General features: G+C 43.2%; 1 protein-coding gene across 1 annotated transcript in view; it reads left to right on the top strand.

Annotated features, from left to right (window-relative positions):
* slc30a6 (solute carrier family 30 member 6) overlaps positions 1-18,498 on the top strand; it is an 80,025-nt gene that overhangs the window by 1,176 nt on the left and 60,351 nt on the right. The window contains exons 2-4 of the mRNA XM_042333496.1: positions 1,967-2,013; positions 15,085-15,171; positions 17,341-17,425. Of these exons, the coding sequence (XP_042189430.1) occupies positions 1,967-2,013; positions 15,085-15,171; positions 17,341-17,425 (219 nt within the window). The remainder of the gene's footprint in view (positions 1-1,966; positions 2,014-15,084; positions 15,172-17,340; positions 17,426-18,498) is intronic.

Genomic DNA, 18,498 nt, shown 5'->3' with positions numbered 1-18,498 from the left:
CAACCCCCCCACCGACCTCCAACCCCCAACCCCTCCCCGACCCCGACCTCAAACCCCCCCCCGACCTCCAACTCCAACCCCCCCCAACCCCAAACCCCAACCCCCCCCGACCTCCAACCTCCAACCCCCCCCAACCCCAACCTCCAACCCCCCCACCTCCAACCTCCAACCCCCCCCGACCCCGACCTCCAACCCCCCCGACCTCAACCCCCAAATCCCCCCGACCCCAAATCCCAACCCCCCCCGACCTCCAACCTCCAACCACCCCGACCTCCAACTCCAAACCCCCCGACCCCAACCTCCAACCCCCGACCTCAACCTCCGACCCCCCCCTCGACCCCAACCTCAAACCCCCCCGACCTCCAACCTCCAAACACCCCCGACCTCCAAACTCCGAACCCCCACCCCGACCCCAACCTCAAACCCCCCGACCTCCAACCCCCCCCGACCTCCAACCCCCGACCCCACCCGACCCCAAACCCCCCACCGACCTCCAAACCCCAACCCGACCCCGACCCCGACCTCCAACCACCCCCGACCTCCAACCCCCAACCCCCACCGACCCCAACCTCCAACCCCCCCCGACCCCGACCTCCAACCCCCCCCCGACCTCCAACCCCCAACCCCCCCGACCCCAAACCCCAACCCCCCCGACCTCCAACCTCCAACCCCCACCCAACCCCAACCTCCAACCCCCCCGACGTCCGACCTCCAACCTCCAACCCCCCCCGACCCCGACCTCCAAACGCCCCCGACCTCCAAGCCCCAAACCCCCCCGACCCCAAACCCCAACCCCCTCCAACCTCCAACCCCCCGACCTCCAACCTCCGACCCCCCCGACCCCAACCTCCGACCCCCCCTCGACCCCAACCTCAAACCCCCCCCCCCCGACCACCAACTTCCAACCCCCCCCCCGACTCCAACCTCCAACCCCCCCCGACACCAACCTCCAACCCCCCCCCCGACCCCAACCCCAACGCCGCCCCCGACCTCCAACCCCCCCCGACTCCAACCTCCAACCCCCCGCCGACCCCAAACTCCAACCCCCCCCCAACCTCCAAACCCCCCGACCTCCAACCTCCAACCCCCCCCGACCTCCAACCTCCAACCCCCCGACCTCCAACCTCCAAACACCCCCGACCTCCAAACTCCAAACCCCCCCGACCTCCAAACCCCCCGACCTCCAACCCCCCCGACCTCCAACCTCCAACCCCCCCGACCTCCAAACTCCAACCCCCGACCCCACCCTCCAACCCCCACCCGACTCCAACCTCCAACCCCCCCCCCCGACCCCAACCTCCAACCCCCCCCGACCCCAACCTCCAACCCCCCCCGACTCCAACCTCCAACTTCCAACCCCCTTCCGACCCCAAGCTCCAACCCCCCCTCCAACCTCCAACCCCCCCCCAACCTCCAACCCCCGACCCCACCCTCCATATCCTCCGACCCCAACCTCCGACCCCCCCTCGACCCAAACCTCCAATCTCCAATCCCCCCCGACCTCCAAACTCCAAACCCCCCCGACCTCAAACCCCCCCCGACCTCCAACCTCCAAACCCCCCACCAACCTCCAGCCCCCCCCGACCCCAACCTCCAACCCCCCCCGACCCCAACCCCCAACCCCCCCCCGACCCCAACCTCCAACCCCCCCCGACCTCCAACCCCCAACCCCCCCCCGACCCCGACCTCCAACCCCCCCCGACCTCCAACCTCGAAACCCCCCGACCCCAACCTCCAAACCCCCCGACCCCAACCTCCAACCCCCCCCGACCTCCAACCTCCAAACCCCCCGACCCCAAGCTCCATCCCCCCCAGATCTCAACCTCCAACCCCCCCCCCCCACCGACCTCCAAAACCCGGACTCCAACCTCCAAACCCCCCTCCCCCTTACCCAACCTCCAAACCACCCCTCCCGACCCCAACCTCCAACCTATCCCCTGTAAATTGTTTCTTTCCCTCCTTTCAGATATTTCAGTGCATAGAAGAAAACAGGATTCAAGTACCTACCTTTTGGTGAGTACAATATTTTATACAACTTCCTAGTCTTCCTCTTTACGTGGTTTGACGCATAACCTTTTCATAGAATTATACAGCACAGAGGAGGCCGTTCGGTCCTTTGTGTCCTTACCGGCTCTTTGAAAATAGCTATTCAACTGAATCCCACTCCCCCACTCTTTCTCCATAGCCCTGCAAACTTGTCCTCCCCAAATAATTATCTACTCCTTTCTTAAAAAAAGTTGTTATCTTAAAAGTTGTTATCGAGTCGGCTTCCACTATCCATTCAGGCAATTATGCAATATTCCATTTTGCATTACTCCTTTATTCTAATGTGTACATTTCTTGTCACCCGCACTAGACTCCGTACCCCCATTACACGAGTTCTTGTCAGGCTTTGCTTGCAACCAAAGGATCCGATATGGAAGGTAGATTGACACACAGACATACTTACTTATCCTTGAACGGTTTGATTTTCGCTTAGGCATCTTTATAATGTATAATTTATAATCACTGGGATGTCCTCCCAACGTGAAAGACATTTTAAAAATGTAATTTTGTTGTTGTTGCCACAGCCTAGCTCCGTATGCGTTCTTTATTTTGTTCCCGCTGCCGCTTGGCTACAGGCGTGCTCTGTGACGCAGGATGCCACAGGGCCATGATCAGCCGGCGCGGCCACCAGGTCTGTATAAGAGATATAGGAGTCCTGTAGCTCAGTGATTAGAGCACTCGCCTCGCAAGCGAGAAACCTGGGTTTGATTCCCGGCAGGGTGAAACATTGGGCAAGTTTAGGCAAATAGGGCAGCCAATTTGCACATAGCATTGTCAGACACACAATCATGGAATAAGTGATCAATTTAATTGGGGATTGTTGTACAGGACACTGGAAGAAACTATTCACTTAGCAGTAGATAGGAATCTGGTTGTTTGTGGGTTACTGCTGTGCGCAATTGGCTGCCGCGTTCGCCCACAAATATACAGTCAATTCACTTTACAGTGTGTTCTGTGAAGCGCTTTGGGACGTCCTCCCGACGTGAAAAGCGCTATATCAAATGCAAGGATTATTATTATTATAGTCAATTCACTTTACAGTATATTCTGTGAAGCGCTTTGAGACGTCTTGAAGACGTTATATCAATGCAAGGATTATTATTTAAACGCAAGGTGGTGTTGTCAATCTGGCTTGGTTGGTAGCACTCTCGTCTATGAGTCAGGAAGTTTTGGATTAAATTCCCGCATTGGGACATGGAGCTTGTTGAGTCTAGGCTGACCCTGCAATGCAGTGCTAGGGGTGTAATGTATTGTTGGAGGTGATGTCCTGTGATTGAAATGTTAAAGCAAGGTCCCATCTATGTGTTCAGATGGATATTAACGATCCCATGGTACCATTCAAAAAGAAAAGTAAGTTTCTTCCAGTGTCCTGTACAACAATCCCCAATTAAATTGGTCACTCATTCCATGATTGTTTGTCTGACAATGCTGTGTGCAAATCGGCTGCCACATTTGCCTATAATATATTTAGTCACCGTACTTTACAGTATTTCTTGGGAAGCACTTTTGAGATGTTCTCCTGACATGAAAGGTGCTATATCAAATCCAATGATGAGTATTATATCACTAGCCAGTAGCTATCTTGTCTGAGAGAATTTATATGGAAATAATGATTAAATGCCCAGAGCACCTTGTGTGCCATACTGACCATTAACTGATAGCATCTGACAGTGCTTTTCCTGTGTTAATGAACTGAACTTTAAGATCCATCATTTTCAATTATTTTCAAATTCTTGACTTATGGAGGTTGCTCTGAAATACATACCATCATTTGAGGCACCATTGGTACAACTGAAGCTGTTATAGGAATTCCAGAGGAGCACAATTAGAATTGCTAATTTGTTTCCTTCCAGAGCAGATTTTCAAAGACAACTTTGTTATCAGAGGTGTGGAGCAGAGCCCCCTGGCTCAGCCATCCAGGTCGCTCTTGTACCCCTCCCAGTGGATGGTCATATAGTAATATTAGCGGAGTATGGTGGGGAGAAATTTCACCTGGGTCTAGCTTTGCTCTATTCATGTAGCATTTTAGAATGTGGTGCAAACTCATCGCTAGTCTAAAAGAAAACTGGCAAACCATATAACAGTAATTTGCATTTATTTAGCACCTTTTCGTGTAGGGTGTTGTCTCAAAGCACTTTACAGAGACAGCGCTGGACATTGAGAAATAGCAGCAACGTGCATTTATATAGTGCCCTTCACGTAGGATAACATGAGCAGACCTGAGGAGAGACGGGTGGTCACCGTGGGCATGGTTGAAGAGGAAAGTTTTCTGGTGCAATCTGAAGATGGTGAAGAAAGGGGCAAAGTGGAGGAATTGAGGTAGGAGTGTGTATTAGGGTTTCATCCGCATTGGTTGTGAGGTATGGTTGGAGGTGGGTGAGGACAAGGTTGAAAAGGTTTTCGGGAGGCTTTTAATGATGGATAGATAGGGGAGTTGGAGGGATTTAGGAGTATGAGTTCCAGAGGATAGGGGCATTGTGGCTAAAATTTTGCCAGTGATGAGGCAGAGAGGGCAAGGATTGCACAGCAAGCCTGAGTTTGCAAACAGGAGAGTGTGCTGGAGAATGTCATGGAGATGCAGAGGGGGGTGCACGTTTAGGAATTTGTAGGTAAAAGTGAGGATCTTCAATAACAACTTGCATTTAAAAAGCACCCTTCACCCAGGGTAGTGACTTGAAGTCAATAAGGAACATAAGTGAAAGTAGAGAGGTAGATTTTGATCTATCAGCATGTATGTGCAAACTTTCCACAAGTCTGTGGATGATGTCTTAAGGAGGAGCTTGTAGATGAGGTTAAAAAAGAAGAAATCAAGGATTGAGGAGGTACACTGCAGGTGACCATACAGGAGAGTCCTGTAACTTAGTAGTTAGAGCGCTCGCTTTGCAAGCGAAAGACCTGGGTTTGATGCCCGGCAGGGGGAAACCTTGGATAAGTTTCCTTACTCCACATGCCTGATAATATTCCCTCAAGAACAAAAAAACAATAATAATTTGGTCACTCAATCCTCATCTGTTTGTGGGAACCTGCTGTGTGCAATTGGCCCACAAAATATACAATCATTTACAGTATATTCTGTGAAGTGCTTTAAGGTGTCCCAAAAGTGCTATATCAAATGCAAAAATTATTATGATCCATTGGAGAAAATTAAGTGGAGCCTTTGGGACAGGAAGATTAGAACCAGGAAAGTGTGTACTCATGGAGGTGGATTAAAGGAGAGAGGCAATCAAGAGGATGGAGTAGTCTCCAGTGTCGAAGGCATCAGAGAGGATGAGGAGGCACAGCCATCTTACCCCCAGCAGCCATCAAAACCGTTTATCAGTCCGTTGTAAGTTAGCGTCTTGGGACGTCCCCCTGACGAGAACGGCGCTATACAAATTTAATCTTGTTGTAAGTGACCAGCAAATTATTTACGCCACTTCCAAAGACTAATAGAAATCAGATGCACACTGATATTTAAAAAGTAAAGCACAATGTTTGATTTCTGTTTTGACATTCAGACTTACTACTTGTGAGACATAATAATAAGCCTTGCGTTTGATATAGCGCCTTATCATGTCATTGAGATGTCTCAACACTTCACAGGATATACTGTAAAGTGAATTGACTGGGTATTTTGTGGGTGAAACTTGTTCTGTGGTGCGCACTGGTGTCCTTTACGTTGAGAATTTGCTCTTTTGTTTCAGAGGTTTATCTGGTCAATGGTTGAACCATGTTTCCAGAAGTGAAAGGATTATGTCCAAACATGTTACTGCGCAGTCATAATCGGCTTGAATTTTAATAAAGCTTCACCTTCAGGTGCAAGCTTGTCACTGAATTTGTTCCTCACCTGTGAATTATTAGAAAGGAGCTTCAGACAGGAGAGACAGAAATGTACAGCAACTTAGCCTGACATCTTGCCTCTACATTGTAAGAAACCAAAAATGAGGCCTAGCATTGAAGGAATTGCTTTCCCTTCCCCCAGGTTAATAACAGTAATAATAATAATCCTAACATTTAATAAAATAATCTTGTGTGAAATGTATCAGACCTGAGTCTTTCATATTTTAGATATGTTGCTTTTGTAGTTGCATTTAAAAATCCACAATTTTGAAAATAAACCTTTCATCTGTCTTGAGTTTTTATGTTAATTCTGAGAACTTTGTTTAACAAATTGGTGTGGCTTTTTGTGTTTTTCTCTTTTAATTACTGTCGGCAATTTGCATAGCTCACATCTGCATTAGAAGTGATGGCTGCGATTAGTCTGTCAGTGACCGGGGAATACATTGCTGCGGAACATCTCAAGGTCGATGTACTTGAAACTATATGGATAGTCTGTTACTTGCTCCGACATTGAGACTGTTGCATGTAACCTGTGCTACAATCCACCAAAACAAGTAGTTGTTCACCATTTTTTTCGAAATGGATATTTCCCACATTTAGTTGGTCTGTGATGCAAAGGACATCTGTGGTTTTGTTATATTGTGCATAAGTAGATTTCAGATCGCTCTGTTAGATAAATAGATAAAGGAAGGAAGGAAGGAAGGAGCAGTGAAATTATAATATGGTATTCTGGGTTCAATATTTCAGATGCTACGTTATAAGCTAGTCTAAAATAACTTGCCACCAAAGTTTACTATGCGTTGCACGCTGTGTGCAAGAAGCACTGCTGCAATCATTTGGTGAAGGAAATGGCGTGTGCAGTGTGCAAAAGGTGACAACTGCCTTAATGATCCAGACATTGGCTATTTTTTAGCTTATACATGAGAAGCTCCATGCACATGCGCAGTGAATGCAGAAATACAGAAAAGTATCCAAACCAAACATGCATCCCATCTACATGTGGAAATTCCCTATGTTTAGCAAATTGTGGGGTTTTACCTGGTTAAACTCTCAACAGTACCACAATGCACACTCTCGGTTCCCCAAGTCTTGGATTGAGATAATTTAGTAAGTTTTCTTTCCCTGGAGGGACACTTGCTGTTCACCTAATTCATTCCAAAGAGTAGGTCCGAAGGATCCAAGGCTTGGGGACCCAAGAGTGTGCATTGGGGTCCTGTTGGAGTTTAACTAGTTAAAATCCCACATCTTGCCATTTAAGCCACTGTTTGGCAAGCTCCCTGTTGCTTGGTCAGTTATCTTAGCTTGCTGCATTATTGGGGTCTTCTACTAGTTCTCCCAATGCGCCAGGCTGATGGTCTTTCATCAGCAGTGCCCTGGAATACAGTGTTTGGTCAGGAACCAGACTACCGAGAAGGCCACGGTGTATACACTCAAATCTTGCATCCTGTTGCAAGCCATGTCACCTTGGAGCCAGTTCAGCTCCATGGAAATCCCACTTATCTACTCCCCAAGGAGTGCCTTTTGGAGGTAGAGTGTTTTAGTAACCAGTCTTACAAGCAGGGGATTGAATGTTTCCCCATTTTACAATGCAGAGGTACAGAAACATAGTTTAACAGGACATAATGATGGGCAGTGACACTTTAAAGACTTCTGTAACTAGAGCTATGCCACTAGATGGGAGCATTGTGAAACTTGACTGGATGTCTATTGCGTCTCTGCATTCCCTTTGCAGCTTGCTTCACATCTGTGCCCATATTTCCATTGATCAGTTTAAAAAGCCTCATTTTCAAGATATCAAAAATAGCTATGTATATCTTCAGTCCCATTCAATATAACAAAATTAGAAAGTCAGGAAGATTGACATATCGTGCCACACCAGAGATGCAATACATTCCTTGCTACCAGGCCTCAATGTTTTTACTATTGCAAATGTGAGCTTGAAGTAGGAATGCTGTATGAGGTAAAACTGATGTTTGCAATGAAATGCTCTCAGGATATGTGGGAAGAAATTCCTACTGGACCTAGATTTACTCTATTCATCTCGCATTTTACAATCTTAAATTTGAAATAAAATTACTAGTGTAAATGCTACTTTCTGCCACTTGATGTCACTGTGTGACTGAAGAGTTTTTCGTAGCATTTTAAAATCTGCTGTCCAGCAGTACCCCAGCACACCCTCTGGGGTCCCCAAGCTTTGGCTCTTGCCAACCTGTGGCTAATACTTTCTGGAATTAGGTAAACAGAATGCGTCCATCCAGGCAGAGAGTGTACATTCCAACAATCTATCCGAGATTTCCATGTGTAGATGGGATGCATGGAAATCTCAGCTTGGTTTGGATACTCTTAAGCATGGTGATGGGTTTCTGCGTGTGTCAGACACCAGGCTGACCAAAAACAAATTGTTTTAATTTTGTGTAGGTCTGATTTCCTTGGACCTATGGCTTTTTGCACAAGGAATATGTTTTCTAAGTAATTCACAATACTAGCTGTATTTCTTCACCCCAGTGTACCTTGTGGACAATTCATTTGTTTTTGTTCCGCAATTTGCAGGGCTGATTCAGACTGCCTCGAAAAAACCAATTGTTCATTCTTATAGTACTGATCCTCGGTTAGGACTTTTCACTTTATATAATTGCCAGTTCAAGAGATTTTCTGTTCATTTACAAGGAATTAGGTAAGCAGAATGCGTCCATCCAGGCAGAGAGTGTACATTCCAACAATCTATCTCATTATCTGTTTCTATTGTTTTGTTGTGATGAACAGAGTTGCAAGTTTTTAATAACTCCCAAGAGGAAACAATAAAGACCAATTTTCCTGAGATTTGTGAATATTCTTGTATTAAGTACATTGGTATTATGCCTGTTCTTTGCTGGGTGAGAACTCTGGAACATTCTCCCTCAATCCCTTCTCCTTGCGCGGAGGGAGCTATATAAGTGCAAGTTGTTGATATATGCCTGGATCAGAGGCTTGTATGAATTACTCCCATTGTAGTGAGAACATTGTATCCCAAGGCTGGTTTTGTAGCAGGGTGTTTTATATGTAATCCAAGGACCCATATCCTTTGGACACACTCAAGCGAGAGATCTGACAAAATGACAATAGTACTTCAGGTGTCCATTTGCAGTTGTTCTATACAAGTTTGTATAAAATGACACAGCATCTATTCGTCTACTTTATGAATCCCCCGACTGCCTGACTTGTTAAATAAATGGCAACTTAAACTTCTATCTTAATTGTGTAGTGAGTCCACAAAGTGTTGCTATCTGACAACAACAACAGAAACAAATTACATTTATTAAGTGCCTTTTATGTCGGTAGGATGTCCCAAGGCACCGGACAGTTAAGGGTTTGTGCCCGAGCTGGGAGTTGGAGTCAAGAGGGTTGGAGGGTAGGGGTAGTATCAGTCACTTGATACTGTATATTTTTGCCCACAAAATAAGCAACAACTTAGATTTATATAGTGCCCTTCTCCAGGGTAACATCAGTAAATCCTACGAAGTTACTTTGAAACTTGCATCTGATTTGAATGGCGAAATATTAAATATAAGTATTATTGTTATTTATTTTTGTGTGTCACCCTGGCTCATCGAGTTAGAAACTTGTCTTGGGACTTGAACGCACAAGGTCTAAGCTTGGACTCTAAAGCATTGCTGGGGATACACTGCATTTTCGGAGATGGCCTCCTTCAGATGAGACATTAAAACTGAGGTCCCATCCGCGAGGTTGGGAGGTAGTGTTTCGGGAGGTAGTGGTTGAAAGCGCGGCCATCGATGGTGGAACAGAGGACACGAGGGACGTGCAGGAGGCCGGAGCTAGTACTATTTGAAAAGAGGAAGGATTTTCACCCAGTGTCTTGGCCAACAACCCCTCAAATAAAATTGGTCATTCATTTCATGGCTGTCTGTGGGACATTGCATTTTGCAAATTGGCTGCTGCGTTCACCCACAAATACCCAGTCACTCCACTTCAAAGAAAATCCTGTGTTGTAATTAATCTTTCAGTATAATTTTATTAACCAGTAGGAATAAATTATGAAATTGACTAGATTTATTTGCGTGAAAAATATTTGTTTTGTGAAATATTTAGAAATCAGAATAATGCCTGGCTCAATTGGTAGCACTCTTGCCTCCGAGTGAAAAGGTTGTGGGTCCGAGGCCCACGTTGGAACTTGAACTCCTTGTTGAGACTGACCTTCCATTGCAGTGCTGTGGATGTGTTGCATTGTTGGAGGTGCTATCTTTCAGATCGTGCATTAAACTGAGATCCTGTGGGTCTGTTCAGGTGGACGTTAAAGATCCCATGACACTTTTTGAAAAGAGAAGGAGAGTTTCTCTTAATGACCTGACCAACAATCCCTCGGTTAACATTAGTCGTTCACTTAATGGTTTCTTGTAAGACATTGCTATGAGCAAATTGACTGTCACGTTCATCTACAAAATAGAGTCCAGCGCATTGGGACGTCCTCCTGACGTGAAAGGCACTATACAATTGTAATTTTGTTGATGTTGTTTTGATGTTAGTATACTCCACAGTAAATCCTGTGAACTGCTTTGAGATGTTTTGATGAGATTAGGTGCTATATCAAATGAAAGATTGTTATTGCTATGTTGAAATTGAAATTTGTGCTCAATGAATTGCAGTTTACTGCCACTTTAAATTATTTCTACTCAATCAATACATAGTCTGTCACAGAACAGAAGCAGGCCATCAGCCTAACTGTTTTGTGACAGTATTTATGCTCCACATGAGCCTCCACCTCTCCTATTCCCCTCTCCTATACCCCCCTATTTCATTCTCCCTTATATGTGCATCACGTTTCTTATATATATTGATGTTTTCAACTTCACCTACATTTTCTGCCACTGAGCTCCACATACTCACCACTCTCTATGCAAAGAAGTTCCTTCTAAACTCCCTTTTTGATCAGTTGATTTTCATTTACACACATATTTTGGACTCGCCAAAAAGTGGAAACAGCCTATTAATGTCCACCTTATCAAATTCTTTCATAATTTCAAATACCTCTAACAGGTCCCCTCTCAATCATCTGATCAACAGAGAGAAAAGCTTTAACCTATCCAATCTTGATAGTTGTATTCACTCATCCTTGGTAACATCCTTGTAAATCTGCACTGGATTCTTTCTGTAGTATGGCAACTAGAACTGCACACAGTATTCCAAATGTTGTCTAACCAAGATTTATGAAAGTTGAACATTACTTACCTACTTTTATACTCTGTTCCCCTGGATATAAAGCCAAGGACTATATGCCTTGTTTTGGCCGTGTGCTGCTACTTTTTGAGTTCTGTAAATCTGAATCGTTAGATTTGTTCCTCTACCCCACTTAGAAATTTGAATTATGGTAAGAGTCTATTTACAATGTTTTATGCATTGCATACAGAATATTTTGTGATGTAAACCTATTTCAAACAAAATCATTTGAAGATGCTGATGTTGTTTGCCACACTTGGTTTATTCTTAAATCAGTCCTGTGTTATGAGCCTTACTATTCTTCTGGGTAACCAGTTCCAGTTGTTGATTACTCCCTGCACAAAGAAATGCTTATTGCTTTCTTTCCTAAAATTACTCTTCACACCTTGTGCCCAGTTGTTTTGGGGCTTCAGTTTATTTTGAAGTATTTAAAGTACAGCAGTATCAGCACAGCTGGATATAATATAAAGTAGTCTGAAGGCTGCAATGATCTTTTAGCGTTTCAAGTGTTAATGTTTATGTTGTTTAAAAAAAGAACAATTTTCCTCCGCTGTAATGTAGCAAACTTTTTTTTTACAGGTGCAGTCAAAGTGACGCATCTTTTATATGCTGTAAAAAATACAGCAATTTGTCGGTATCTGCTGGAGTGAAGATGTAAACTGACAACGAAATAAAACTCTCATAGTAAATTGAAATGACACAAAAAATAACTCCATTACCGGAACTGAGTGTGTAGAATCTTACTTGCACATGTACTGTGGATTTCATAACTTTAGTTTAATGGATACAGTGTTCTGTATTAGCAGGATAATGTTTCAGTTAATGAGCATGATTTATTATGCCTCCAAGTAATCCTTCCAGATGGTGTAGGTTTTCAGTATATGTGATTTGTAATCTGGACAATCTTGATGGATACTATGTAATGTCCATTACAATTTGCCATTTAAAAAAAAAAGCCGTTTTCACTCTTTGCGTCAATATTCCAGCTATACTTAAGCATTCTGAGTACTGAGAACTTGGGACTGCCAGAAGGTTCGGGTCCTAGGAATACTGAACTCTTTGTCCTTTCAAGGTTTATAAAATGACAAAATTGTGTGTGACGGACAACTGTTTCTCTGGGTTGAATGTCTCTCTGAGGAGATGTGTATGTTCACTGTAATTCAAGATGTTGTTGAAGGCTCATCAATGAGTTTTGGAGGTGCAAATGTGCCTTGAACTTTATGCAAAATCGCTAATGGTTAGTGTGGTCCCAGCTGATCAAATCCTGTGAAATGTAACAGTGCTTTTTACTAGTAAAGCTATGTTACCATTAAATTAATAGACTGATGAAACTAATGGAAGATTTAACCTGATTACTTGGCAATTGACTTAAAGATGACTGTTTCTCCAACATAGCATGACTTACAAGTGCTCTGTGCTGTTAATGATCCTCTGTAGTTTTGACAAATGTAGTACCAGTATTACTACATAAAAAACACTGCAACCAGATCAATGTTTTTTAAAAATATAATCCATTCAGAATAACAGTAATATAATCCTTACATTTGATATAGTGCCTTTTCAAGCTAAAATTTCTCAAATCGCTTCACACTTATTGGTTAAAATGTAGCAACTGTGTGTTTATAGGCGAACACGGCTGAAAATTTTCACACAGCAATGTCCTACAAATTACCAAATAAAGCAAATGACTAACTTATCTGGAGGATTGTTCACCAGAGCACAAGGAGAAACTCCCTTCTCAAATAGTGCCATGGGATCTTTCAAGTCTGCCGTAACAGGCAGGAAGAACCTCTGTTTTAATGTCTCAGCTTTTTGTTGTGCTTGGCTAAATAAAACTGGAAAAGAATCAAGTGCTAAAATCAGCCCATTTTAAATTATAATGCTGACTTTCAGTAACAGTGCAAAAACTGCTTGCTGTGGAACATGAGAATGTGCCAATGCACCACTAACTCTGATGCATTTGATGAAGCTATGATTAGTCCTTCAAGTGTTGATGCTTCAAAATGCTTCCTACATAAACCAATAATGTTTCAACTACCTTCTGCAATTTCATTTTTTGTGAAAAGAACTTAATGAAATACTATCTGTAAAATACACCAAAATACAGAAATCTTTTCTTACAAAAGTGCCATGTTTTTACTGTCAGAACATTTTGATATTGGCAAGAACAGAATTCAAATAAACAGGAGGAAATCCATCTTGTTTAATAAATATAAACAAATATTCAGGTCAGTAGTTTGTGTATTGATTAAAAATTACAGAAAGTCTTCTTTGGGTTAATTAAATGTAGGTGATGAATTTACTTGCACAGTTGAGCACTGTCTTATTAAGTGAGACGTCCTGTATTTTAGAAGTACACACACCCAGCTGACCAAAAAAAATAGAAGTGAACAGCTCCAGGATAGTGCAGCTTTAAATAACAGGCACTAGTATGGCAAGAAAAGCCATTTGTCCTCTTAGGCTGATGACATATTTGTTAGAATACAGTACTAATACTGAATCATGTTCCAGTCCTTGTGGTATAGTAAATCCTGTGTACCAAGACCACCCTAGAGAAGCATAGAATGATCATCTTTCACAAGTGGTCATGTGGTTTGGTGTTCAGAAAAATTGGTACAGTATGTGAAATCTGCAGCAGCCATAAGGAGCTTTTGTGTTCTAGGAGCCTGTACATTCTGATGATGAAATCTATTTTAGATCTATTTTCACCCACAAAATATACAGTCCATTCACTTTACAATATATTCTGGGGAGTGGGGGGGCAGATTAGTACCTGGGATCAAGGATTCTTCCCACTCTTTAACAGTCCAAACCAAAGACCAAATGTATAAGGTGGTCCTAGTTGGATAAGCAGCGGGAAAGCTTGCCAGACAGTGCTTTCATTGTCAAGCTAATGCTAATCACTTTTATTTGGTTAAGTTCCAGCATTACCAAAATATACACTCTAGGGATCTCAAGCCTTGGCTCTTGCCAAACCATGCCCAGTATTCTCTGGAAGCTTGGTGTCCGCCTATGTCCCCCCCAACCCCCCCAAGGGAGAGAGTGCCCATTCCATTTCTACTCGTGGAAATCTCATAAGTAGATAGCATGTGTATGTGGAACACTATCTGGTTTGGATACCCTTACCCATAGTATATTATGCTTAAGCGAATCCAATGCAGACAGCGTTACTGCTTGTGTTGGATGTCCAGCTAACCAAAACATGTAGGAAGAACTTCTTGAAGCGTTTTAGAAAGTTTTCAGTGGGAGCCCAAGCTAGGAGGGAACTAGGAGAGAGGTGGAGGTGCAGTCAAAGAGAGAGTTCTTTAAACTGGTTTTGAAAGCAGATAGGGAGCGAGGCAGAGGGATATCAAATGTGTTCCAGAGGGCGAAGGACAAATGAACTGAAAGTTTGCCCACCAGTAGGCAGGGGGCATGAAGCAGGACAGATTTGTCCTAACATGAGGGATTACTAGTTGAGTGATCGCAGGAGATGGCAGAGGTCAGTCGGAGCAAGGCTATGATCAGATGAGGAATAGGGAGTCAATAGAGCTGAGGAAAGATGGAGTTGATAGGCTCATGGAGTCTCGTGTGGAAGAGAATTTCGAGTCCGGATTGAAAGTTTAAAGGAGAGTTGAGAGTAAACAAACCTCTTGAGTTTTTGCACAGGCTCCCTCCTTGGGTTAAACTATGAATGGAGAGGTTAATAATATCAGCGCTGAGATAAGGAGTCACTGACAGGAGTTGAGCAGGAAAGCCTCCTTTTTTTTAAATTGTTAAGAGATGTGTCTAGCTCGAGTTGGAATATATGTTTAGGTTGTACTGCTCAGTTGTTGAAAACATTAAATCTCTACAAGAGATTTTGTCAACCAGTGGGTGGCCCAAAGTAGCTTTTGCATTTATCAGGGAGAGGAGACAATAAAACATTGTTTTCCATTTTTTTTTACAAGTACAAACAGACAAAATTGTTTCAGATTATTAAATACTATTAAAAAGCCTAATAAACCTTTATCTTGAATTTTTTTAAAGGGGACCATTCATCCTTTCCGCAAGTCTCACCGGTCTCTGGGTGGAAAGTTTACGCAAGAATTTCTGCTGGTGGCAGCTGATAGGCGGGTAAGTTCTGTGTGCATTGTGTATCTGCAAACCGATTTCTTGTTTAGATATGTTTAATTCTCTTGAAGATAAATCGCTTGAAGATTTTAAGATAATTAAAATTGTACCTTTTTAAAAAAATTCTTACTGACATCTTTGGTAAGCCATATTTTTTTATATTAAAAAAATTATATCACATGAAGTCCTGATCATAACGTTGCTGAGAAATCCTTGCTTGGATCAGGATTTATATAAACCAAGGATTTAAAAAAAGACAATTGGCCAATCTTTATACCGTAGTAATGATTTGCCATGCAGAAATTCCACCAAACAGACCAGGAAAACAAGGTGAAAAACATTTTACGCAAAAGAGCTTGCTTTATAAAATGGCAAACTGTTGTTTGATTCCAATTTGCTCCTTTACAGTGTCCATAACCTGTGGAATAATTTCCTCTAAGCAGAAAATTCTGCAGGTCCTTTTTGCACTGTTGCAGAACCTCTTAACTGCATTTTTTTTCTGTTTTGTAACTTGTTCCTCTGTTTCAATCAGCCTGGCTGTTATGCTTTCACTGCTAAAGGTAGATGGGCAGCCTGCTTCCAGACAGCTGACAATTCTCTTACTGTCAGACTGCAGAGATGCTGTCCAAATGTGTTAATTTCCCACCCTCCTTTGTAGAAAGACAGTACAGTTTCTGCTTGGAATGGCTCAGTTTGGAAATAAACACAGCTGTGGTTTATAATATTTCTTACGTTTGGTAGAGCACCTTTCATGTTGGTAGAGCATCTCAAAGTGTTTCACACTCACAAGATGTAAATTGTAGTGGACAAATGCGCAGTCAACTTTTGCAGTGTTCCACAAACAGCCATGAAGTGAATGACCATTTCTATTTGGGGGATTGTTGGCCAGGACACTGGGAGAAACTCTGTCCACTTGTCATATAATGACCATGGGATTTTTAACATTCACCTGCACAGGCGGATGGGGCCTCGATTTAAAGTTTCATATGAAGGATGGCACCCCCCACAGTATAGCACACTGCAGTCTCAGCAAAGACTATTTAAGTTCCAAGTCCCAATGCGGGGCTGGAACCAGTAACATTCTGATTTGGAGGCAAGAGTGGTACCAACTGAGCCGGGCTGACACAAGCTTAAATTTGAATATTTCTCTATTCTTTTCTCTTTACCTGCTTGAGTTTAAAGCCATCCCTCTGTATACTAGCCAGTTGTAAACTTGCTTTTAGCTTCAGACATGTATTATTTTGACCACTTAAATTGGTTAAATTGCGTGTTAAATACAACTGTGAGCATTTGATTTGCTTTGCTCTAATTATATTATTTTTCACCCTGTTCAATCTGTTTACCCATCAATACCTATCATGAGCTGAAAGGTGGGCTGGTGGTCTGTGATGCTGTATTCTGATGTTCACAAGAGTGGGGAGAGGGAGTCACTTGATGTGCTTTCTTTTATCATCTCTTTCTTCCTCCTGCCCCCCGCATAGACCAAGCTCCTATTTTCTAGTTGGTACTTTCACATGGCTGCACCAACTATCCAGGTAATCATGTTGCTGTGTGGAATCACAGTGGTGAACCCAGTACATACCACTCTGGAACACAGCATGTCTCAACCCCAGTGTTCATTGGAGGGTTTTGCCAGACGTTAGTGTCTGGTGCCACGGTGTTCAAATTTGATTTCACTGAGTAGGCAGTGGCTTTTCAATTAAGAGCTTGGGGTGATGTTGATTTCCTACCAGTGTGATTGACCAGCGGAGAGAGAATTTAAGTGCAGCAAACTGCTGTGCAACAGATATTTTTCTTAACCACCAGTCAGTAGAATATACAGAATTACAATGTTTATGCTCAATGATTTCCAGTATTTTTAAACATTATATTTTCCACTAGTGCACTTGCATGTCAGTTTTCCATCTAATAAAAGTAGAGCCTAGTATACATTTGTGCTTATTTAATTGTAAGACCGACCTAAAATGTCAAATCCAAAGTGTCTGCTTACCTGCACTATTTCCATGCCTGCTGTCCGAGCAGCGTATTCATTGACTGTTTAAATCTACAATTGTATTGAGCTGCACAGCAGTGCAAATATTTAGTCAATTAAAAATTACAGAGGTAGCAAAATTGACTGGCGATGTCATGAATGGTTCAATGCTGTTAACACGCACTGTTTTTAATCTACAGTCCTGGAAGATCCTGCTATTTGGAGTATTGAATATGGTTTGCACAGGCTTTCTCCTGATGTGGTGCAGTGCCACAAATAGTATGGGTAGGTGAGATTTTTTGTATTCTAACCTGACGGTTATAGTCGGTCCAACCCCCATTATAACAAGGGCTTCTGATTTTCGATTTTAACTGATAAAAGATAAAACTTCCCAGATACAAAAATATATATTTTGGTGTTTATCCAATAAACTGGTGTGGCAACAGGACATGAGTCATTCTCCGCCTCTCCCTCTCCCCTCTCCAGGCACATTTGGTGAAGCGTTTGTGAAGAAGGAGACACTGCATATGCAATAGGGTGTCTCTTTCCTCTCTGTGTACACAGGCAAGTCTTATTGCAATAATGAAAGCCCTGAAAACCCCCGATTTATAAACGGTCTAAAATTGAAAAGAAACTACACTTAAAAACCACATTAATATATCCTGAAAATCAGAAGCCCTAATTATAATGCAGTGGTCGGGATCCATAAAATGACACCCTGAACTATAATGCATTGCGTTATAGTGCCAATGCTGGTCAGCACTTAATTATCAGAGCATTTGCAGCACTTGCTAGGGACGCAGCTGAGTGGCATTGAGGCTACTGCTTATATCCAGCTGAAGTTGTACAGTATATAAATTCACTTTCAAGTCACAACCTCATAAAACTAAGAATCTGGAAACTAAAACATGTCCACACACACATTTTTATTTGTCTAGCGCCCCTCACATCAGGAGGACATCCCAAAGTGGTAGACAGTCAGGGATCCGCACCCGAGCTGGTGGTTGCGATCAGGAGGGATGGAGGGCAGGGAGAGTAGGAGGATGTCCGAAGGCACGGTCAAAGAGGAGAGTTTTGAGACGCGTCTTGAAGGAGGCGAAGGTGGGGGTCGAGGCAGAGAGACTGTGTGATGGAGTTCCTGAGGGTTGGAGTTCCTGAGTGTGGGGGCAGAGAGGCTGAAGGCCTGTCTGCCAATGGTGGATCGGGCAAGGCGGGCTAGAGCCCGCTTCACATTATTTAAAACAAATTTTATTTGTTTTTAAATAAAACACAATTTAAACATAAAAGTCAACATATAATAATAATAATAATCCTTGCATTTGATATAACGCTTTTCACATCTTCTGGACGTCTCAAAG

This window comes from Callorhinchus milii, unplaced genomic scaffold (assembly GCF_018977255.1).
Source record: "Callorhinchus milii isolate IMCB2004 unplaced genomic scaffold, IMCB_Cmil_1.0 Scaffold3, whole genome shotgun sequence".
Classification (NCBI taxonomy): domain Eukaryota; kingdom Metazoa; phylum Chordata; class Chondrichthyes; order Chimaeriformes; family Callorhinchidae; genus Callorhinchus; species Callorhinchus milii.
The sequence above is the reverse complement of the archived record's forward strand: the minus strand, read 5'-3'. Positions and strand labels throughout refer to the sequence as shown.